General features: G+C 41.4%; 1 protein-coding gene across 10 annotated transcripts in view; it reads right to left on the reverse strand.

The window, feature by feature from the left end:
• FGGY (FGGY carbohydrate kinase domain containing) overlaps nt 1–24860 on the reverse strand; it is a 325564-nt gene that overhangs the window by 123908 nt on the left and 176796 nt on the right. For 6 of the 10 annotated variants that reach the window (XR_013931025.1, XM_080406372.1, XM_080406370.1 and 3 more), the window contains 3 exons: nt 9499–9711; nt 7466–7577; nt 5467–5651 (listed from right to left, as the gene is read on the reverse strand). The exons of 1 other annotated variant lie outside the window; for it this stretch is intronic. Coding sequence is in view for 7 of the 9 variants with exons in the window: in XM_080406372.1 (XP_080262498.1) it covers nt 5467–5651; nt 7466–7577; nt 9499–9699 (498 nt within the window). In the remaining 2 variants the exon portion in view is untranslated. Of the gene's footprint in view, nt 1–5466; nt 5652–7465; nt 7578–9498; nt 9712–21828; nt 21984–24860 lie in introns of those variants that run through there. 3 more of the 10 variants (XM_080406371.1, XM_080406367.1, XM_080406368.1) reach the window with 3 other exon arrangements.

Genomic DNA, 24860 nt, shown 5'->3' on the forward strand with positions numbered 1-24860 from the left:
GACTTCTCTTTTATCATCACATGGTCCACGTGGGCAAAGAAATACAATGTTCCTCATAAGTGGACCACAGATGTGCACACTTTAACCAGACTGCCCCATAGGCTCTGCAGTAGTGGTATTTGGTTGAACATTTACTGCAAACAGCTGTCCCCAACATGCAAACTCCACTTGCTGTGATGGCTTTCTCATATGAACACCTATCTGCAACCACAAACATCAAGACCACCCAATTAATTTCACATAGGCTAACTACCAGGTGCCCGAGGGTAAAATGATTCAGCAGCAATCAAACCAAACTGAATCTAAGCCAATACAATTCAAACAAGACCTCAGAAGGCCTATTAAGGCCTTCATACTTTAGTTTCATACTTCAAAGCTAAAATGGAATAGAGATGAAGAGCTGAAAGAACAGAATAACCCTGAAGCCTCCAGTCACTAGGTAAATCCTTATTTTGTGTACAGTGGGAATGTTAAGGAGATGAAATATTAAAGAGAAAGCATTATATAAAAGTTAAAAAGAAGCAGTTGGAAGTAACTTGGGACTTCAATTAAAGCTGCAGCATCCCTCTGCAAATAAACACAAGTGTATCAAGAAAGCCGATAAGGACCAGCATCTACTTCTCATACAACTATGTCAGCTCATTCCTCACAGTGAGGTCATCTTCAATTCTAGTAACAGGATGATGTAAATGGAAAAGCACACTGAAGTCACCTTAGCCCTCTCCCCTTCTCCTCCCTCTTCATTACTTCTAACCAATTCAGAGTAAATTTGCAAAGTCATATTATTTAGCAGAAATTCAATTCCTTTCTCTGAGAGACAGCCTAATCATTCAAAACTTAGCAATACTGCTGAACTGACCTACATCAGACCCTTCCTCACAGAGGTCAAGTTTTCAGATACTACAGCTAGGAGAGCCCAGGGCAAAAGTGAGAAGATAGGATCTCTTAATGTGGCCTTCCATAGTCAGGTTAGCATCATGGAAAGGGAGGGGGAGGCTTTGATGACAACGTACATGCAATTAATCTACAAGTATAACAACAGTCCAAATGTTCACTAAGTATCAATACCTTAAATAACTTCATTCCAAAAGTGCATCTAGTTAGTCTACTCAATCGCTAGTCTCCTAAACGACTCTTAACAAAATAATTTAATTTACAGTCACATTTCTGCAACTTCTTTTTTATTAGCAAGACTGCAGTTTCATATGACTGAATCCATGAAATATGGAACATGGAAAAGTCAAGGGAAGTCTTGAATATTTACCAGTTAGGCAATAAACTAAAAAAGAAACATTTACATTTATGCCAGCCTAAATAAACTTTGAAGCTCAAGAAAACAATGTTAAAGAGTTCTGAAGAACTGAGGATCCACTGGAAGGAACATATTTCATTAGGACTAACTTAAATGTTCTTCCAATTACATGATGTTTATTGTTACAAATACATAAAGTTTGATTAAAAGAAAAGTATCAAACATTTTCCCAATGACACAAAAGTTACCCCTGCTAGTTACTTCAATGGATTTATAAATTATTCTTAACTATTATTTTTATATTTATATTACACTATAAAAAGTACCAGGATACTTTATCATAACTTCAGGTATAAAGCAGTTATTTTCCCCACTGCACCCACTCTGCAAAGCCTAGACCAGCACAAGCAGATACGGAACGTGTACAGCTCCGATGCCAGGCACAGATGTACAGGGAGAAAATAGCAAAAACATTTAATAGCAGAAACATTAAATTCCTGGGGAGTTCAAAAAAGTTCCAGGGAATTCAAGGTGAAAGTCAACAGTGAATCTTCATATATTAGGGTGTACCCACTGACCTGGAGCATGACTGTACAAAGTGTACAGCTGTGCTTTTTGTTTTGTTTATAAACATCCATGTATTGTACATATTGTAGCCATGTCAAGCTTTCTGATCAAAAACTTGTCAGAAACATCACGCCTACCACAGGGGCACAGGCCCAAAGCACCTTCTGGATACACCTCAGTTCGGTCAGTTTTGATTATGGTTGGTCATAGAAGAATGTGCCCAATCCATTGCTTCCCCTTCCTGGCATTCTGCCAGGGATATGACAACATTAGGGAGGAGCAGTAAGAAAGGAATAAGGAAGGAAAGGGAAAAAAACCCCATCCCTATGGTCCATGGCATGGAGATGTTGACTGGGGAATGACAAGGTTCACCGTCTCATATATTTCAAGGACTAAAAGGCAAATGAAATTTTAGGAGCATGCTTCAGAAAAAAAGATAACTTCACACAAAGTACAGTTAAACAGTGAAACTCATTACCACAGGACACAGTGGGTGCAAAACGTGCCATGTGAATTCAGAAAAAGATTAGCTAAGTTCATGGAGCAAAACACTACCAATCAGACAAAAAAAATGAGGCAAGCAGATTTCTGGTCTGACCCATTATGGTTCTTGCATCAAGCAGCAGGCTGCACCACTTGCAGTCAGATGGCTGGAAATAGTTCTGGAAATACTGGGAGTGCTTTCAGAAAAAACTTGAACCAACTGTACATATTTGCAGAGGTTGGCAGAAAATTCTGGGAGAGCATTTTACAATATAGCAACAGATTTTTGGGATGCTTTGAGAGGGATCTTATTTTAAAGCAGCTCCTGAGACTGCAGTGCTCACTGGAGCAAGCAGTACCTCGGTAGGAAAGGTTATTTCAGCTATGATATAGAAAACATAAGCAGAGGTGAGGATTTAGTAAAGATAAATGAACTTCTCAGATCTACAATACTTTAAAGAAACCTTGCTGGTAGCAGATTTGGTGACATTTAGTAGTCAGGGAAGCTGGAGAGGCTGAAGGCCACAATCACAATCACAGACAGCCAGGCACACAGTGCGGGCAGCCACTATGTAAAACTCCCCCAGGCAGTTCTGCCAACACATCTCAGCCCTAACATTCCAAGCTCACAACAATTCCATTTTGGCCCTCTCCTCAGCAAGGGCCACGTTTTTACAGAGTCTAATTTTATGCCCATGAAGTTCCCACCTAGCCAACTGATTTAACATGTGGTCTGCGCAAACCAGGTAAAGTGCAGTTATTTTCTGAATACCAGTTGTCACAATTATTAAACAGAAGCACAAGGGAATAGCAGTTTAAACTCCGCAAAGCCTTCAGATAGTCTCAGTTAACAAGCATACAATAAAACCGAAAAGTTTCTTTCTACTTGCTAATCTTGTGACTCTCCCAATGGATGTGAAAATCAAACTTCCTTTTTACCAGTTTGTGCATTATCACTAGCTTACGAAATAATCCTGCAATCAGAATAGAGTATTTTTTCCTTGTGGTATATAAACTACATCAAAATCTCACTCTGCCACACCTCTGGGAACTGTGCAGTATTAGCAGGAAAGAAATATACTAAACACAGAAAAGAAAGATCATACAACTCAAAACACATGAAGGAAACGTTAACCATTTTATAAGTAGTTTTCCTGACCGTGCCTTTAATACCCATGTCATATTTTATTCCTATATAAAATATTAATATCAAAAAAACTGAAGAGACATACGTATTTATTATTTGTAGACCACTTGAAGACACTCCACTGAATAACCACATACGTGCAAACTGGTGTTTTAGCTCACATTTGGAGAACCTGACATTCAAAGGTACTGTAAAATTTGCCTTCCTTGGCAAAAAGTGAGCACACCTGCATTACATGAGGCTGAATTTCAGCTGTCAGGCTATCATGAACCTTTGATGCTAGCCCTAAAAGTCATGCAATACATAGGAACATTATTGTGATTGGCTGTCACTCTTCATGCAATTCCTTTCATCCTCCTACTTTGCAATGTGTATAGAAGCAGTAAGCAAAGACTCAATCACATACTTCTCCAAAGCTAAGAAGTTTAGCACTACACGCCCACATCTCAACTGATTACAATCACCTCCATAATAAATATTATTGTGCATTCTCCTGAGCTGGCTGAGGTGCTACTGTAGATGTTGCTTAAGGTTGCCTGAGTTAAACAGGGTAAGCTTAAGCAGTTTAACAGTATGTCTTTGCTAGTCCACACAGGATGCAGGAACTGTTGTGTGAGCAGCTCAGCAAGCAGACCCCGAGGTAAAAAAAGCCCTCTCTTAAGGATAATAATCTCCTTAGCTGGTATGTCAGGAGCTGAAAGGGGACATATGAACAAGCCCTGTTCTATAATGCCCTTCTGCTACTGTTTGGCAGTTAGGGTAAGGTGAATTCTATTTCCTACCCATTTGCTCATGGAGGGAACAAGTCCTGCAATGCTGGCCACCCCCTTTATACTACATCAATTATGTCACAGGGCTTTGGGACCATAGCACAGAATTACATCTCTGGGGACCACACTTAGAAGCCCCATAGTCTGGGCTTTCCTGATCAGTCAGGTACTGATATTCCAGACCTTGCAATATAAAAATGTTTTAAACACAATGGATTCACTTAAGGTTTTTAAAGCTTAATTTTATTATTTATAAAATGACTGACATATGATACTCATAGCTCGAGATGGAAAGAACTAGTAGATGGATATTTGTTTTTCAGTATAGCAGCTACAAAGAACTATTCTCTATTATCGTTAATCTGTCAGTACCTGCTTCTACCAGTTAATTCCTTTGACCTTCCCCAATCTGCACCTTGTTACTGTATCATGGTTCCTGTTTGTAAGGACAGTAGACTTTGGCTGCTTGAAACTGGCAGCAAGTAATTTACATTTGTGCTTTGTTAAAATGACAGCAAGCATCATTGAGACCAAATGTAAAAGCCAGACTGCAAGAGGTCATAAAAAATTCAAGTGGCAAACATTTCTCCTTTTATCTGACAGTTATTATTAAAAGGCCATACATCATTCTGTAACACACAGAATTTAAATGCAAGAGACAGAGGTAGAGTTCATTATGAACAAAGCACCTTCCCTCTACAGGTGGTCTATTTCCTACAGGTGGGACAGAACTAAATTGAAGCTCTAACTGAACAGTTTCTCTGCCTGCAGCCAAAGACATCACACAACCCCTCACTGTTGGATGCAATGCCTCGCAGGCAGTACCTCTGGCCAGGACAGCCCATGGTGAGATAGTGCCTTTTTCAAATTGCCCCAGAAGTAGCACCTACACCTCTGTAAGCATCCCCAGCTACAGTAGTTGGAGCAGGAAACACTCCTCCATAACTAAATCCTAGGATACTTTGTAGACCTATTCGCTACCTGCAGCTAAATCTGTGTGTGTGTGTGTGTGTATATGCACACAAACAAAACCTTAAAATCAGGTAAGAAAGGCATATTAAATGTCTCTATCAGGAAACACTAGATTTCAATAAAATCAAAGATATTTCTAAACAACTGAGAGGAAAAAAAGAACCTCAAAACATTTTAATTACAGCTTAAGGCTGGCCTTACTTTGCACACCTTTGAGCTGAAGACTTTTGTTTTAGAAATTTTGTTTGCAGAAATTAGCAAAGGGCATTACTCACTAGTAAAAACACGCCAGTCTTAGGTGTACTCACTTCCTTTATCCACAGCAATTTAGGTGGCTGCATTTCCACAGACATCACCCCCCCTACATAGCTCAAAACCCTGTGTTGCGTTGCATTGATGCACTCAACTTGACTGACTGCACGATGGTCCATCCACATAATAACATTCCTATAGTTTTGTCCTTGGGAAAGAAGAAGAAAAGAAAAGAAAAAAAGATGTTATTTTAGGTCTGGTTTAACCCCACCTCAGTACTGTAAGTTACTAGACTTTAAGCCACTTCACACTTTCAATTCTACATAGAAAACTTAAATTCTATTTGTGTTAATAATTCACAGTAGATATCTAAAGATAAAATTCTAGCCCTCTGAACCAACTTTAAGACATGCTGAGCCTTGAGAATGCTGACTGAAACCAATCAGGCCTGTGAGCATCCAAGAACTTTGAAATGATATGCTCTTACAGACTGTACTTCATGCAAAGAACCCAAACTTCTCGACAAAGTACCACATATTTAGTTAAAAATAAAAAGAAGCATTTTGGTGACTATGAACTAAAAATGTGACAAAATATGAGCAGCTACATTATAAACTGAAATTAACTCAGCTGTCAGCTAGTTAAGACAGTTACAGGGATTCTCCTTCCTGTTCTGTTCTGAGAAGAACTACCCTAACTCCTTTCAGAAATTCAGAAATACAGTTTCAGGGGGTAACTTGCCGAAATGCTTTTATTCTGGATGTGGAAGGAGAGAGCATTTGGCAAGTCTGCAGAACACTTGAAAACAAGAAGCAAAGAATGTTTTATCAAAATTAACCCACAGAGGACCTGCTAGACAGATAGAACAGAAATCCAGATGATACTTCCGATTCCTCTCTCGCTGAACTTCACGACACAGCCACTCATGCATAATCTTGAAAATATACTCCAAGACAAGGCAGAAGTATGAGGCACACCAGTATTTCTAACATCAGTTGAAATACAACTTAGAACTGTGAGACTGCCTGAAACCACACCATCGCACACCCATACGAGTGTTACAGTATTCAGCACATCCTTGTCTTTTTATTTAACAACATCACTGCATAAATTCAAAAGTTCTTGAGGATATCAGAGAATAAAAAATGAGAACTGAATTTGACTCAATAGACCAAAATAGCCCCAGACATCATTAGGCACTGAACTGACTGTAAGAGACTCTCAAACTGAAAAATAAATAATCTCATCTAAATTTAGTGAAGGACATTTTGGGGGCAAAGCTGGTTTTCTGAGAAGGATAGGAGAAGATGACAAATACGTCTGAGAATAGAAAGGGAACTTACACAGAATTGTGATTATCGCTCTGTAACTACTGATTTAGCACACACCTAATCTTAAATGGGATTCACTGGAAACAAAAAAGCGCATCACAGACTTTTTGAGTCTTCTGAATCATCTGCTCAAAAACTAGTAAGAAAAATAAAATGTTTAGAAAAAGATCACAGACTGTTTCTGTTGTTCAGCATAGTCCCAGACAAAGATGGAACATTACTGTGATATAACACACAAGCTGAACCTCTTGCCTGCAGCTTCATGACAGAGCAAGCAGTTAAGACTATAGCAACACTAACATTTTTAGCATTCCTTTAGCCAGTGTGCATGGGCATTTATACGCACTATAAAAGCTGTGATTAGTAAAGTCTGAAGGAGAAGAAAACACACAGGAAAGAAAACATGAGCATAGATTTCTCTAAGAAGCACTCTCTGAGCCAAGATGAATGTATTTGATCTTAGGATGCCAAACATTTGGCGAAACAGCAAGTAATTCTTATCTCAAATTTAACTTTGCAGCAAAACTATAAAAGTAAAAACAGAAAAAAAATCCTCTTGTAATAAAGATTCTCTGTCATCTACACCTCCAAGAGCCAGCCCCATAACTCAACATTTGGGTAACACTGGAAGTTCACTCACATCAGTGGCATAACGTGCACAGTAACACCAATTTTTGTGCTGGAGCCCTACCTTCACAGTTGACTGCCAAAGGTTGGAATTGTTTATCCACAACAACAAGGGAACATGTAGCATCAAAACCAACCCCTCGAATCTGGCTAGCATCTACTCCACGGACCACTTTCTGCAAATACACAAAACAGACAAGAACACAAATATATCCATATATATGCATGTGAACTAGTCAGCACAGAAAACGAGTTACAAGTTAGAAATGCAAGTTCGAACTCCAGAATTTTGAGATTCAGTGTTCTTTAACACCTCTAATCAAAAAGACATCAAATTACAAAAAATGCTTTGGTTTTCAAAACTGAATTCAAAGGTCCATGGAAAAATCTTTAATAGCTTTTTAATCTTACTAGCCACAGGCTTGGATAAAAGCAGGAAGCACAAAAATACCAGAAAATCAAGGAAGCAGAAAACTAGCAATGTTCATTTTCTCTCTTTTTTAAAAAACTGGAGCTGAGCTGTATGTGAAACATGGACATAGGATTAGGGCCAAGTGTTTACAGTTACTTCACTCAGTTCCCACCTGTAAAAGCAACGACCTTCTAGAACTGCTTTGGTAATAATTGTGCCATAGCTTTTTGTCTTGCAATAGCGAAGGGTCACAAAAATAAAGTTGGTCAAAACCTGTAGCAGTGATAATGCCTCTGCAATGCATACATTTTCAAAAGCTCTGCTACCAATTTTGGATAGCATACTTTTTGGAAGATTTTCCCAAAAAAAAAAAAAAAAAAAAAATATCACTGCCCCAAAAGGTCTGAACTCCATGGCTTCCAGCAGCACTGGAAAAAACCCCCACAACACCCACATGGATTAAGTGCCAAGTGAGGATGCAAGACACCTAAAATGTAGTGCAGTAATAAAATGCCACTTCTCAGCAACAATAAAAATATCATTATTTTAATTAGTACTACAACAAAATACTTTTACTAGACTTGCTACAGTGCCAGTCTCTTACTGGCTCTGCAAAGCTATAGTTTCAAAGACCATATTTTATGGCTTACATATAAGAGATTGTATTTAAAGAGATCCAGAGCAAGAACAAAGCAAATCACAAAGAGAAAAATCACACAAGTAGAATAAAAGACTTGCAGTGATTTATCATCAAACTGTTCTTCCCTATCAGTCCTGTCACTCCTGCTTTTCCTTCCTTCCCCCTCACCTCATCTCCTTCATCTCAGGGAATTTCTGCAGAGCCGAGCTCATTAATGTTTGAAAAGGCTGATCAATAACAAGAGAATGGGTGAACTGTCCATCTGCAAATTACCAAGCATATCATTAATATTTAAAAAGCCAACCTCAGAACGCAGAGCAGGCTGGGGCTTTATTAAGAAAGATGAAATGGCCTACATGTGTGCTGCCAAGCAAGGTCACTAATTTGCTTTTACCACCAGCATGTATGGGCAGATCGTTGCATCAGAACATACAAATTCTCTCTTATGGTGAGGTTTACTTCATTCTGGATTTATGCTTGATACTATCCACAAACATTTATTTTTTTTTTTAATCTTATAATACTGGATCCTCTTATAATAAAGATCACAGGTGACAGTTGTTAGGCACCATCCATAAACCAGATTACAATTTCTCTAGTAAAAATGTTCCTTTGACTCCAGTGCAGCACAATGCAAATCTTTAAATACATGCAGTACCAGGTTTTGAGCAACCCTGACTCCTCAGAGAACTGTCTCGTGGCTAGAATATATACCAGCGAAACAAACCCCACAGATGTGAATCCTGAAGGCAATGGCTAAGTAATCCCCCTGAACTAACAGCACAAAGGAATTTATTTTCAGTTGTAGCACAAGCTTCTATCGCTCTGGCCTTCAGCTCCTCACCTATCTAGTAGATGCCATGAGGCTACATCAGCTGTATCCTCAAGGCGCCTTTAATGCACAAGGACGGTTACAAATTATACAGTAATACAGCATGCACAGAACTGAATGGTAAAGGCCAGTGACTGGAAGACCTTAAAACTTTCAAAACTCGAAGAGCTACCTGCAACACACATCTCCTTCATTTTGTTTTTCTTCACGTACCTTTGTGACTGAGCAACAAGCAGCCCAGATGTCTGCAGAGGATTGCTCATAGTGGTCTGGTTGGGGCTCCCAAATTTGGATTGGCTGATCTGCATGTGCCACTACTGTCCCAAACCTGTCTACCAAAGCCGCACGAACACTTGCTGACCCGACATCAATTCCAACATAGTATTTTACCAGACTTTGCTTCTTACTGTTCATTTTTAATAAAACCTGTTGGGGAAAAATAAAAAAAGGGGTTAAGAACAGATAAAATGACTGATGATGGAAAACTGCGCTGAACAGGACAGAAGTGATGCTGTACAGGCACTTTGCTTACTAACTCTTTTTTGCAGCAACTCTTCGCTTGGTATTTTTTAATTAATTTGAGTTTTCAAATCTTGCACTAGTTGAACCATTTTTCTTCAAATGTTTGCTTTTAAGTCACATGGCACAGAAGCACCTGAAAAGCAAGTTGCAAATTTGCCCGTAAGAATATGCATGCTATGATAAAGTCCACGCACTCACACAGTCGAGGAAATGAGCAGCAGTCATGCAGTACCACGTCTACGTAAAGAGAAAAAGAGGGCAGGAGACAGGAAGGGAAGGAAAGGGTACAGTTCCAAACTCAGCAGCAATGAGGGGCTAGTGCTTTACACAGAAGGGAAATTTCAACCCAGACACTCCTGGGTTTTTCTGAATTCTGGCAGATGGGGAAGCTGCTGATGCCTGGTAAGTTGAATTCACCTCTGGACAAGACAGCAAGAACCACCACAGATAATGTCATTGCCTCAAGGCAAACAAATTATACTCCTGAAGCAGTGAAAGGGGTGGTGTGCCTGGCTCCACTGAACCCTGACCTGAAGAGGAACCAGCAGCCAAGAGCTGCTGCCTCCCTTAGAGCCAACCAGCTAATGATGGGAATATTACTGCTGAGTGAGACAGTGAGCCAGGCTGAATTTCTGCAGAATCTGAAGACAGTTTCCCCTCCCCAAAAAAGTGTTGTGATGCTGATACTTAAAATAACTAAATGACAATCTGGTACATACTATCCAATTTGGAGCCCTTCAAAAAAAAACAACCAAACCATCAAACACCTGAGAAACAAACTGATTACATTTTTAAGAGCTATCCATCATCAATCCACACAATTTTAAAGACTCAGAAAATAATAAGCTGAAAATGTGTTGAGTTATGAGAGCATCCCAGGAAATCTCTGCCCATTATCTGACAACCTACAAGAACAAAGTGAAGTTAATTGATTTAATTATTCACAATGTGTTGCTTATTTCACCATATTATGTTTAACTATTTGACATTTAATACAGTGACAAATGCACTGTACTTAATTTCTCACAGTTTGTTCTTAATTAATAGTTAACATTTACATTTTAATCAAGCTGGGAGAGTACTAAGAGCTGATACAGAGTATCATGAAATGTCAGACAAGTATCAAGTTCAGTGCTTGTATGAACCCACTAAGCCTCGGGAACACATGAAAACAGCTGATACGTAGCTTCTGAATTCCAGAAAATGAACAGATCAATTATAATGTCATGAATACGCAGTATTTACAGAGCACCAAAATGGCTCCACTTAAAACCAGCCCATCTCCCCCAAAGAAGTGACCTGGATTACTTCTGTATATGGAGGATGAGTTGGTTAGAGGGAAGGGCACAGGCAAAGGGGAAAAGATTCGGAAAGCACCGCTTAGTAGAACAATAAAATTATTCGCATTTCAAACTAATTCTTTTTTTTTTTTTTTTTTTTTTTTTTAAATAACCTGAGTTTGGTGGCAAAGGGTAGCAAAAGCCTGATAGAAAAAGCAGTGGAACAGAAAATGGTGAAAGTCCTCTTTCTACCTTGAGACAATAATAGCTGATCATATAGTAATGGAAATGATACTCAACTTTGGAAGCAATGGTTTTTAATTGTTTTATTTCTACATGACAGAAAACCAAGACCTCTTGCTACCCCACCCCCAGAAACATCCAGAGTACAGGTCAAGATCTATCCTTGGGTGTCAGTTTGAACATAGTGGTGGCACAATGTCAGTAGCTGTTGACATCTATGGTTGCCTTGTAACCACTGCTCTTGATGGGCAGCTGGTCAAATAAAGAAGAAAAAGGGAGTCCCTTATCTCAGAAAAGCCCAAGCACCATTCTAGATAATAATTAAGCAGCGTAACACCTGAATTAGGACAAAGTTTCATTTGCACTTAAAACAGCATAAACCAACAAGAAACCTACCCAGCTTCCCCTCATCCTACTCCGTAAATGGTTCATGGAAATGTGGTTAGTCTGTGGAGATCTGTTATCACAACCTGTCCCATACGATCATTTTGTACAGCCTGAACCTGTCATTTCATGCTTAGACCATGGCTGCGGGGGGGCAGGGACCATTTCTTCATTCTTCACTTTGACAGCCTTACCATGAGGGAGTTCTGTCCATCACTGGAGCTCCTAAGCCACCTGGTACAAACCAAAGCAGCCATCACACCACATTCTGCATGCACCACGGTGGGGTCACTACACGAAGCTGTACAGATCATTGGCTTCTAACAATATCAGAAACTAGAAAAAAATCAGCGTTACAGAGCATATTGCAGTACTGATGGAACTACCAACTACTCTCTCTCAGCATACTGATTCTGCCCAGTAGATTAGGTGCAATCCACACTAATCTTGTTAAGCAAGGTCATCCGTTCAAGCGATGAGCAATCAGCTAAAAATAATGGTGTGCCATGAGTCTAACACCTAGGAATATTGGCAAGAAAGCTCGCTTTATTTTCTTGGCCCTGGCTCTATGACCTGGTCAGACTAACAAAAGCTAATGCCTCTGTCACAGACAGGACAGTTCTCCTGATATCAGTGATTAATACTGCATCTGTCAGCTGGGGATACTTACAGCACTCTCCACATTCCTCTTAGCCCTTGGCTGTAAAAGCAGTTTTAAGACATTCTCTGCAACAGATGATGTTCACTTTTTAATTTTGCACTCCATCTCCTCAAAGTTTAAAAGGCTGGCTGCAGATGCTGCTAGCTACTTGCATGAAATTTTACTATAAAGAAATTGCATAAGACTGTTCCTGATACTATCTCACGAATTTCCCTCTTTTTCCCTATTTCGGCACCGCCTTTAGCTGCTGACTCATAAAAAGATGAGAATAAACCACAAGCTGCAAAGCAGAATTTTTTTTTTTTACATAGGCAAATCTTTCTTACTTGCTTTTCACCAAATACAAATAGCAAAAGGAGTATTTTACATCCTGCCTCTTTCTGTCTCACACACACGCGTGCGCACAATATTATTCTAAATTTTTATTTCTCTTCTTGTTATGGCAGCCTTGATTTTAGCTCATTAACGTGTTTTTGCTACTTAGAGAACAAGCTTAACAGATGTTAGAGAATGAAGCTCATAGTACCTCCTACTCAGCACTTAAAATTATGGCTTTGCATTGGATTCTTCCCACAAACATTTGAAACCTGGAACCCTGTCAGCCCATGTAATGTTTACTTTCCTTTTTTCCTTACTAAGCAATGAGGATGTGCATGTGTGAGTGACTGCGCAGGAAGCAGTTTGTTTACGTGCTCAAGCTGTACATATCAGCTTATGCATATCCACTATTTTATTTCTGTAAATCAGTGGACATCAGAAAGAGTTAAATGACAGAGTCCAAAACCAAGAACAACAAACCAATTTTAGCTGGTCTTTCTCAGAATAAAGGTCAACTAGATTTATAAAGCAAAATTTCAATATCTTATGAAAAAAGGCTAAAAGTAAATATTAATCCTTTTTTCAAGCACAGCAAGCACTAAGTTACCCAGCCTGTTCAAAGTATAGCATCTCTCCGATTGGATCGGATCTGCTTGCAAAAACATAATTTTATGCCAAGAGATTTTCTGGAATACCAGTCTCTTGGTATGCCACCTATTTGTCAACTGGATCCAGAAAAAGCACTATCATCTCTAGGTCATAAGTGTCACTAGTTAGGGACTCTGCCTAAAGGTATTTCTTGAGAACCTAAGAACACAGCAGTGAGGTTGGTGGATAATATTTAGCCAAAGTACTTTAATAAGAATTAAAAAAGGAATGTTGTCATTCAGTTTTGTTTACAGAAGATTCCTTTGGTACAAGAAGAAGCTCTAAATCAGAAAGGAAGAAACTCTTTAATGGAGTTCAAAGGTAGAACAAGGTCCCTTGCTTTGGAATCTGGACGCCAACCTTCATTGCCATGTGCAAAGAAAACTTTGTTGTGCAAAGAAAACCCTGTTTTGGATTTTGTAGCCAAAAATACAAATTGTATTCTTAGCATACAACTTCTGCAGTCAATAAAATCATGAGGAAAACAGCAAACCAGAAAAACATTTGAAATAAAAAGGTCCAGTCAGATGGATAAATACCTTGAACACAGTACTCCCAACAAGACACCAAAATATCTGTTGTATGGGTGATGCAAGTTTATGGCCTTCCCAAGCAGCAGAAAGCAGCGGTGATGGTATCACTGACCTTCGACACCCCTGAAGTATCTAAATCAGGAAGCCCAGCTTCCTGCAGCCAAGAAAAAAAGCCTCCAAAACTTCAATAGAGCTTTGCCTGTCCAGAATTAGGGCCTCATATTAACAATTTATTGTTTGGATTTGCAAACAGAAGGAGACAGAGCAAGAGAGAGAAAAAAAAAATTAAAGACATGTCCAGCTTGACCGTGTTAGCCCATGACTATAATTGCTAAGACAAGGACAAGAAGCCAAAATTCCCTCCAAGCGCTAAAACAGCAATGGCCTCTTTCTTTGCAAATCACAGCAGGGATAGAATGGCTTTTCAAACAACCATTTATGATCAAAGGACTACAGCATATGATAAATATTTATATGGCTCATTAAATAATAGTCTGTATAAATATTATTCAAAATGTGTGTGCTGGAAACCACAGACTTCCCAGTTTATCCTTAAACAAATGTGCTAGTTTCCCCACATAGGCAATGAAAAAAAGGGAGGGGTGAAACTGTCATTTGCAAAAATATTTCTTTTTTAAAAAAAATCTATAACATTGTTTAATTTGAAAGGAATGACTAAGTAACCAGATGACTCATTACAACTAACTACTAAACTCAGTCTCTCCTACAGTACTTCATGGTTATCAAATTGCCAGGACGTACCTTTGTTAAACTTAACAGTACAGGAAGGCTGCACACTCCCATGCACACAGGCCGCAGCTCAGCAGAAGAATTTATCAGCAGCAAGTATAGATTTTGTGGTACCGTCTGCTTAAAAACCAGGAATTATGAAGGACTGGCACATCTGTTGTAAACTTTGATCTTTGGAATGCTGCAGGCTGCCCAGACCCAACAATCATGGATAAACAGTATGTTTTTAGTAGTGCAGCTGTACTTTTCTACGGATTACCAAGAAAAAGATTAACAGGCTCAAATTAGGCTTCATAATCCTAGTGTGAAAAGGTCTAAATGTGTTAAATAAAAGCTGCTTTTCACTTGTAGAAAGGAGATAAAACAAAAGAAGCACTTTTGACGTTATATTGGCAATTCTAGCACTTTGCTGGCTTTCTAGGGTTTCAGTAAACTAACAAAAGTGGTGGTAGTAGAGTGGCAATCTCTTCTTGAGGACAGTGAACATCCCTTCCTCTTCCAGGTTTTTTAATTCCTGTTTGGATGTGAAAAGACAAAGGTGGCACATGTCTGTGTAGGACAGTGGGAGCAGATGGGGAATTCTAACACTGTGTTGAAGGGCGGGACTAATATAGAATAATACCCCTAAATGCCCAAGGGACTATGCTATAACTATCAACAAGCATTTACTTCTCAGCTACCCAAGAGCAAACAAAACAAAAACAAGGAACAAAAGCACACCTCCTCTCCCCTTTTCCCTTCCCAAAACAGAAACACGTACATGCAGGAGATCTGTGTCTTAGGAATGTGAGGGCTGTATTAACAATAACAAAACTGGAATAAAAAAAAAAAAAAAAACAAGCTGGAGAAAGCATGCTTCTTCACTCAAAACAAAACACTTCTGGATTATTTCATGCATTCTCTGGTAAAGCCGGTGGAGCCTTCTCACATCTTATAATAAGGAAAACCGTCTTCAAATAGTGAGAGACCTCATTTTAGTAGTAGAATCAGACCCCAACTCCCAATCCCGTAATACCTAGATTGTCCCACCAAAACCTTCCTAATTGGCCCCTCAACATTGTAACATAGTCTCAATAAATTCCACCACAGGACTGAAAATATTCTACTACTTTCTAGTATCTCTTTTTCTCTCTATAAATAATTCACTACGTACTAATCTTCTGTAATGTCTCTCCATATCGTTTTTTTCCCCTCTCTCAGTGTCCAAGACAAAGCCATTACTTCATTGCTGCCTTCTGCCCTTTACTTCTATCTTCTGTATTTTAAATACATTCAGGCCAAACTACTTCCACCTGCTCTGATACAAAGCAAGATATATCCCAGTTTATCCTGGTGTAACTAATTAGCAGAGATGAAAATGACTAGACAGTATTCTAAGAAATGAGATCCAAAATTTATTTATTTTCAGCTTCTGCCTACATAGGTATCTCACTCATGAACAGCAGAAAGATGTCAGCATGACCGTTGTCAACAAATATCAAGCTCTTAAATGTACAACAGTTGTTTTTCTCTATAATCTGCTCTAAAAGAAATTTGTACTAAAACAGAAGAATGACGCTCTCCTTCCATTTCCTCTCTTGAGCTCATACTGGGTGATACAGTCCATAGTCCCATTGGCATGAGCATAAGAGTAACAGCATTCTGGACCCTAATTAAAGAGAAGAGCGTGGCTGTATTGGCTCATAAGAAAGGTCCGGTTAGTACAGTATCATGCCACAAACAGCAGAAGCCACCAGAACAGCGTATGCCTGCCTGCTCTTTTCATCCAGTGATACTTCCCCAGGACACCTTCTTCCTCCTGCTATCTATAGTAGAGACACTTCCTGAGCCAGAAATTTTATCTTTAGAATTAGCAGACTTGGAAAGCTTTTTCCTCTCCAAATTTGTTGGTGCCCTTCTTGAATCCAGGGAAGCTTCTGTAACTGCAAACTTCTGTGGTAATAAGTTACAAAGTTCTGTGTAAACAATGTAAGAAAAAGCCCTTTCATTTGTTCTGAGCATGCCACCTGCTAGTTTTGTTTGATGTGCTCAAGTTCCTGAGCTACAGACATTAAGCAACTGCTCCATATTTACCTTCTCTGTGCAGTCATGATTACATGGCATTCTGAATCACCCCCAGAAGGCTCACTGCAGCTATCTACAGACCCTGGGTGATGAGCTGAGCTCACAAGCTTAACATGGTCAGTTAAGTCAAAAAGCATTTTTTCTGCTCTCCAACTGTCTAGGGATGTGTCAATAATAAGTACCATAATACAATGCAGTAGCAAGTACTACTAAGCAGCAAGTAACAATCTCAAGACCACTCTGGGCAAGTAGAAATATTGCTCAGAGATGCCTACAGTAGAAAAATAACATGTTGTTACCAACTGAGAGGTGCTGCTTTGGAGCAGAGAGGTAGCTATGAAAGGCCAGGGAATTCCAACTCCAGGTACTTCCCAAAACAGTGGCCCTCAAAGTCTGTCTAAACAGAAGAACCCAGGAACTCCTCCCAACTATGAGCATGGAGAAGACTTAAGGCTACTGCTCACCCTGGTTTTCTTTGGAAGGAAGATCAAGGTACCCATGTGGTTATTGCATGCCCTGATAGGCTCTGCACTGCAACAGGCACAAGGCTAACACCACAGCACACCTTGCAGAGCAGCCAGGCTGCCTGGTCAGAGACAGCCTGGGAGGCCAGCGGCAGAGCAGCTCTCTCACTCTGAATATCAATGTCACAGCGGTAAACTGGGCTGCCCCGTTTGTCCCCCAGCCTGTAACTATGCTGCACAAAAGAAACAAGTTCAGCTCGCTCTCTGCTCCGTTGCTTGTTCAACACCAGGAACAGCAGGAAACAGCTGCAGAGGAGCTCTCAGGCAAAGGAAGGCTGAGCAAAGAGCCACCAGAACACACAAAATGAGAAGACTGTTTCCTCATGCTACTGAGGAAACCCAACAGCTCCAATTCCATCCAAGGCTCTCTTGGCCCTGCCTGGACTGGACCATCACTTCAAAAGCAGGGTCTGATTCTGCATCCATTAAAGTCAGTGGCAAAACTCCCAGCCATATTAGTAGTTCAGGATTAAACTCTTTGACACTTGTGAACATCACAGGTGCACTCACACGGCTGCAGCATTTTGAACGCTTGCCATAACCTACAATTTGTCAAGCAGAGGGAATGTTGACCAGTTTATGCCAAGACACAATCCTCACACAGGAAAACCGAAGGAATTAAAAGAGGGTATATATCAGCACCCTTTCTTCTCCACACCCTGAAAACAGCAACCGAAACAATTCGTGCACACCAACCTATTTAGTTCCATTCCCTCCTCTGACACCGCAGCTGCATGCATCCCTAAAGGCTGTACTAATGATCTGGCAGACAGACATGTCCCAAATGACACTGCAGAATGCTTAAGCTCTGAAAGAAGACACTATCTTGTTTACATTGACTGTGAGGGGGGGAAAAATGCCATCTGATTATTACATAAATTCTAGCTGTAATAGCTTCATGACTAGTTGAAAGGAGGGTAACAGGCTCCAAAATGACTGATGGATCCAAGTGGTTGGATCCATCAGCTTATTAACCTAATGCTACAGAAGGTCTTTCTTATGCCTGCATCTCTTATCACTTTGACATACCCCACGCTGGACAGCAAAAACAACCTCCATTCGTTGCTTGTAAAACAGAGGCAGATTCCTGTACTGTGACTTTTGTATTTTTTCATTTTCTTCTATGCTATAATGGAAATGGAGGAACAAATTTTAAAAACCCAAACCACAAAACACACACATCGAAAAAAAGCAGCATACAGTAAACAAATCCCTGGCACAATACTGTTAATTTACAAAATATCTGTTTAAACTATAAAATACAACTTGAAGTAGAATGCAATTCAAAAGGCACAATTACAGTTCATGTAACCATATACACACTAACTTTAAACTGCATTCCGGGAGCAAAGCAGCCTCAGCACCATGAGCTTCAGTGCAGGGTACACATGCTTACCTGGAATCCTGGGTATTTAAAGCCATTGTGCTACTGTGGGTACCAAATTAGCCAACTTAGGTTAACGTCGATATTCTAATCACATCTCTAGATTCCAGTGCTGCATCAAGATTGGATTTGGCACTAGCTGTGTGATTATGTATCAGCAAATCAGTATAAAAATAATTTGTTCTGAGTTCACAGTTTTATAAAATGACAAAACATCAAAATTAGCATTTTGGCTGAAATCCACTGCATTTCCCATCAAGACTTACACTTTTAAGCAACATCTGAACCAACTGTCTATAATTACTCCTGGCAGATACTGGAACACTTAGGCCAGCAGTAGATGCAACAGTGAAATCAATTTTTAAAGACATGCTGTAAACCACTTTTTTCAAGATGCTCAGCCCAGAAGCAAACGTGTTTATAAGCCAAATCCACAGTTTACTACACAGTATTTGTTCACTCTTGCATAGTAAGAGCATGAGAAGAATGACAGCCCTAAGTAATCTGTAATTTTAAAATTAAACATTTATTTGGGCTGCAATTCCAAAAAAAACTAGCCCTGAAGTTCCTGTCACAACTGCTTAAGAGGAACTGAGCTTGGACTTTTGCTTAAATTAAAAGAAACACAAAACCTGCACAGAAATCAGATCTCTATAGACCATACAAGCGTGACATGTCTACACCCCCTTGGTTTTTGCGGTGAAAGAAGCAGCACATCTATTCATCTGAACCCAGTGAGTTCTCTTCCTTCTGCCTAGATACACAGCTGAGGGGGTTTGTTTGTTTTGTTTTTATCAATACAAAATCTGCCTTCTTAATGATCTTATAAGTCTCTTAATTTCAAACTCCCACAAAGACAAGCCTGAAAGGGTACGAGGCCAACACCTCTCTGTAAGTTCCCTTAAACGACATTCTCAAAACATTTCAAAAGTCAAGAGCTTGTAAGCTTGCTTGCCTCAAACAGCTGAAGGTCACAAATTCAGTTCAAAATTTATGAACAGTCTGAGTACTTTCCCTTTCACACATGGAAATGCAGAGGGGAAACCAAAGGCAGCTCAAGACACCAGCCAGAAGGTATTAACAAAAGTCAAAAAAAACCCCAAACAAAGCTGATCAGCGATTTCCCTTTGAAAATGACACTCAGAAACATTTCTACCCAGGCCATGCCACTACTGTCGATTTTGCACATCAAGTTCTTTGATATTCCAGTGGCAGGTATCAGGGAAAAATTTCAACATGACCTTAGAAAAGCCCAAGACACAAAACAGGAACATACAGGAGAGCTAATCTGATCCTATCCTGTAAATCTGCTAGTTCTCAGGAAACAGATCAACCTCTAACAGAATCAAAAGAAACCTTAAAGGAAGAATGCCCCATGGAAAAAGAGAAGATAGACTCATTAAGGAAGTACAAGCAACAAAATGGCTAAGAGCCCTTATTTGAGAAGAGGAAGACTTTTTTTAAGAGAACCAACATTTTAAAATGCTAATTTAGCTGAGGACTGTTAGAAACACAGGTCAGACTAACAGAAGTGGCTAAGAATACTTCTCAGCATAGTACTAGTTTATTTAGTCTCTCCTGACACTATGTATTTATTTCTGGTCTGATTCTAACAGCTGGGAACAGCTGTCCCTGTAAGAACCCAATTCCCCGTCTTCCTCTTTGATCCGCCTATCCAAGGCACCCTTCTCAGGACAAAAAAAAAAAATCAAACAGCTTTTTTTTTTTTTTCTCCTTTTTTTTTTTTTTTTACCATATGCCAGCACATATTCCTGAAGGAAAGGAGCCATTAACATTTAAAGGCACTTTAAAATTTCAGTATGTTTTTGTACTATATTTAAGTACAGTTAGAAAAAAACTTAATTTCAATAAATTAAGCAAATGGTCTTTGAGGATGAGGGACTAGGTGAGGATGAAAAACGAGGAGACCACCTTCACAGTAATGTTTCTGTTTATTCCTTTCTAAGATCCTCAGAGATGAGAGCGCCCTCTCTTCTCCTTCCCTGAAATTTAGGTGTCCTCCAGAGAAGAAGCGCTGATGCTAAATTTGTTAAACTAACAGGTCCCAGGCACCTCAGCAGAGAAAGAATCTGCAAGGTCATCAGTTCCTAACTGGTGCAGAGCACATCACTAGCAAAGAACACGGCCATTACGCAGAGGTCTGGAGCAGAGCTCCCACAATTAAACTCCACCAGGTTACTGGGGTGGGCTCCATGCCAGCCCACAAGCTTTATGAGAATGCAGGAGCAACTGCCATGTGAAGGAGACAGCCCTGCAAAGGTGTGAGAAAGCAGAGCTGCAAGAGGAGGCAGGAGGCAGCAGTGGAAGCAAGCAGTGAGAAGATACCAGTGCCAGCAATACCTGTGCCAGAGATACAAGACTGGAAATTACCAACTTGCGTAATGGCAAAAAATACATTTAAGGAAATCTCCCAGGGATCCGGTTGATTAGGCAAGCATATGTGATGGAACGTCCCATCTGCCTACGTCAGGTCACCTGAGCGCTGCCATTTAAAGTTCAGGGAAAGGTGTTGGGGAAGATGGTGACTCCCACGCCATGGCCTGCAGGAGGGGGGGGGGAGCAATGTGCCCCACCACAGCCCCACGAAAACTCAGGTGCCCCCCAGGCAACTGCACACCCCCGCGCTGCCCGGAGCCTGTCAGCACAAAGGGACCATGAGGAAAGGCAGAGCCGTTCCCGTTAAATTCAGGTGTTATAGATAGGCTGTGCCGTTGGGAAACATCAGTAAAAGCAAACTCGGGGAAGCCAAGTGGGGAGACTGGAATGTAAACCCTCTAATGCCCCAGCAGCTACACAAACTCCGGGCTCTGCGGCGCATTTGGGACAGCTGAGGGGACGCGCGGCCTGCACAGGCCGCAGGGGCCTGGGGGCGCGGCAGGGGGGTGGCGAGGCGCTGCCCGCCGGCGGCGGGGCGTTACACAGGCCACCACGGGCCGCGCTGGACTGGGCTGGGGGTTTTGCTTTAACGGCAACCGACCACCTCGAACGCGCCGGGGCGCCTCCCGCAGCACCGCCTCACGGCCGGGGAAGGCGTTCGCTGCGGCGCGGGACCGGGGCCTCGCAGGGCCGCGCCGCCCCCGGTAACGGCCGCGACGGCCGGCGGCGCGCGGGGCTGAGGGAGGCGCTGCCCTGAGGGGGCGGCCCCGCCGGAGGGCAGCCCGCCCGGCCGCGGCCACTCGCCACCGGCGCTTGGCGAGCGTCAGTCACTTACTTGTCCCCACTGAAACACTATCTGAGCGGCGCGGGGCGCGGGAAACCGCGCTTATCCTGACAGGGCAGTTTCCCGCCGGGCGGCCGCTGCCGGGAAGCGGAGCGGGCCGCGCTCCCCCCGCGCCTGCGCCGCCGCCCCCCCGGGCGGGAAGGGGGGCGGGAGCGGCCCGGCTCCCCCGCCCGCCTTTGAAGGCTGCGCCGGCCGCTGCCGGCATCTGGTTCGCGTTTGGGGCCCGTGCGTGGGGCTGGCCCCGGGCGCCGAGCGGGACCTGCCGAGTGCCGGCTGCCCGGGAGGGCCGAGCGCGCTGGGCCCTGTCAGGAATTCAACTGATACCAGGGGCTTTGCCTCGGAAAGGGAATCGTATTTCTCCTTTATTTAAAAGCGAATAAAACAGAAACAAGGAGAGGGGCTGGCGCTTTTTGTTAAAGGGGCTGGCGCTTTTTGTTATAGGGCCTGTCGCTAAATCGTATTTCTCAGCCGCAGCCCCGCTGCCCTGAAGTGCAGGAATACGGGGGGTTGCAGGACCGTTTGGCATTTCAGCGGTGCAAGAAACCATGTCAAATACCGAGGGAAGAATAAATGCAAAGAAACAAGCCAAAGAGTATGGTCTGGACTGAGGACATCCTCCCACCTTGACCCATAAATATATAATCACTTCTTAAATAAATAAAACAGGACTGCAAGCCACGAGTTAGATTTTCTGCGTGTGGTTACCCTGAGAGCTTTACGTGAAAAGTTAGAAGATTCCTGATGGGAGGAATAAGCCCTGAGTTTAGCTCGGGGTTGCTCAAAATGGAGGGAGGACAGGGCCGTAGGGACCCCAGAGGGGTCCCCTGAACAGGCAGGCCAGTGGTGGCGGGGCCGGAGCCCACCCGGCCCCCACGGCCCCTCGGCAGCCGCGGGTGAAAACCCTCACCTTCCCGCCATGTCCAAACCCTTCCGAAGAGGCCCCGGGGAGCTACCAGGGACTTTTTCCCGTTATCCCCCCAGTACTCAAAAGCAGGAAATCTTGTAGCAAAAAGCTCTCTTGCAACATGGTCTGAGTTTTCCCACTCGGGCCCAGGCAGAAATCCTGCAGGAACAACCTTGCTCAGGGAAAGATGAGTGTTGTCTCGTGGTTAGCGCACAGGGTTCGTGGTCAGGAGCTGTGGGTTCTCATTCCAGCTTTGCCACTGAATCATTTTGAGAGCTTTGCTAGTCACTTTGTATTAGAACCAGTTAGTAATTTTCCGTTGGAATGATTTTCTGATGGAAAACACTGCTTCTACAAAACTGAAATCTGGGTGAAAATCGACATTCCATTGGGAATAACTTGCATCTAGGCAGGGTAGGAAAGGACAGCAGACCCAAACTGAAGTATTAGGAGTTTTCTTGCTTCACTCCAAATGTCTTGCTTTGAATAGGTAAAACGTTTTTTAAAAATACCACTGTCCTGACTGCAGTTCCAGGTCAGCGCACTGCATGGTGGGAGTACGTGCTCTCATGCTCTGCTTTGCTCCTCAGGAGGTTTGCACCTCTTTGTCGTGGGATGCAAATTTCTCTCTCCTGAGACATCCCAATCTGAGTCAGACCCGTCCAGGCAGGCAGGCAGGCTGGCCCATGGGAACAAACTCTAGCGTAGTCTACCTCTCTGACCAAGGAAGTGCACACGGAGAGAAAGTACAGAGTTCAGAGACACAAACAAGCTGTTTCATATTAGTTCCATGACCCAAAACAAAATACTTGGACTGTGGATATACTAAAGTGTTTTGTTCAACTGAAAAGCAGCAAGATGAAGCCCAGAGAAATGGACTGAGTGTGCTTCTACTATCTCTGGCAATCAAATCCTATAAACCCTTCCATCCACATGCTGAGCTCCAGTTTCTTGCTCTTCACCCTCTCAGCTATCTCCCTTCATCACTGTTTCGTTCCAGAATTATATTCCTTTGTTCATTAAAAACTATTTGCATTGTGTCCTCCACATATTCAGAGATTGCTGACACTTTCTTTTAATATAAATAATAGTTGTTCTCCTCTCACAGTGTATCTGTAGACACCATTTAAATCCCTTCTTAACTTTTGTTTTGCCACGTTAAACATTAACCATTTACATTTTCTTTCATAACAGCGAGTTTTGGATTATCTAATAAGCTTTCTCTGCACTTGTTTCAGTCAGAATTCATCTTTTCTGAACATAAGTGATCATCGCCCAACAGAATGCATGATGTTCAAAACGACATCTTGCTAGTGACTTGTACAATGACAATAATAATTCCCTATGCACCCTTTTAGTTACAGACAGGGATAATTTTTGCCTTTTTTACATCTATATCACGTTAGTACCTCAATTTATCCAGGTCTTTTTGCTCCAATAAATAGGAAAAAAAACAAACCACCACCAACAAAAACCCAATCAAAACACCAAAACCCTCCACTGGCTGTAAGTACAGACAAATGTATTAACTTTTCCTTATTACATTTTTCCATTTCATTCTACTTCTCTAGAACTCACATGGTTTCTTTCCAAGGGGGTGACAAATGAAGATATTTTCAAGAACAGTTACAAGATCTCCAGCCTCCAAAATCAAAGCCCTGAAAATGCTGTTTTCTTTAATGAAAGAATCAAAGTTAGATTATCACATATTCCCAAGACCACATAGGGCTTAATTCATTACTCCTTTGAAATATTCTGAAAGCTGAGGGTTAAGAGGTGTTATATTAGTGCAGAATAATGATGATTAATTTGTGCTTTGTATCAAATATGGGAAGAGTAGATATGTGTGCAGAGAATCCTCTACAATTTCAAAATCTTTCTATAAACTTGAAAATACCTTATGGATTCATGTATATAGAACACACGACCACTTTTTTCTCTTTAGAGTGTGGCTGTTGTAGTTTTGCTTCAGATATTACTGTTTCAAATAACTTCTTTTTCGAAGATTCTGGACAGATTCACTTTAAAATATACTTTTTTGCTTTTTTATTACAGAGTAACTAATGCAAATTCCATTTTAAGTGTGCTTTCTGTGTAACAGGAACATTCTTTTTTTCAT

The sequence above is a fragment of the Falco punctatus genome, assembly GCF_963210335.1.
Source record: "Falco punctatus genome assembly, chromosome: 11".
NCBI classification, from domain to species: domain Eukaryota; kingdom Metazoa; phylum Chordata; class Aves; order Falconiformes; family Falconidae; genus Falco; species Falco punctatus.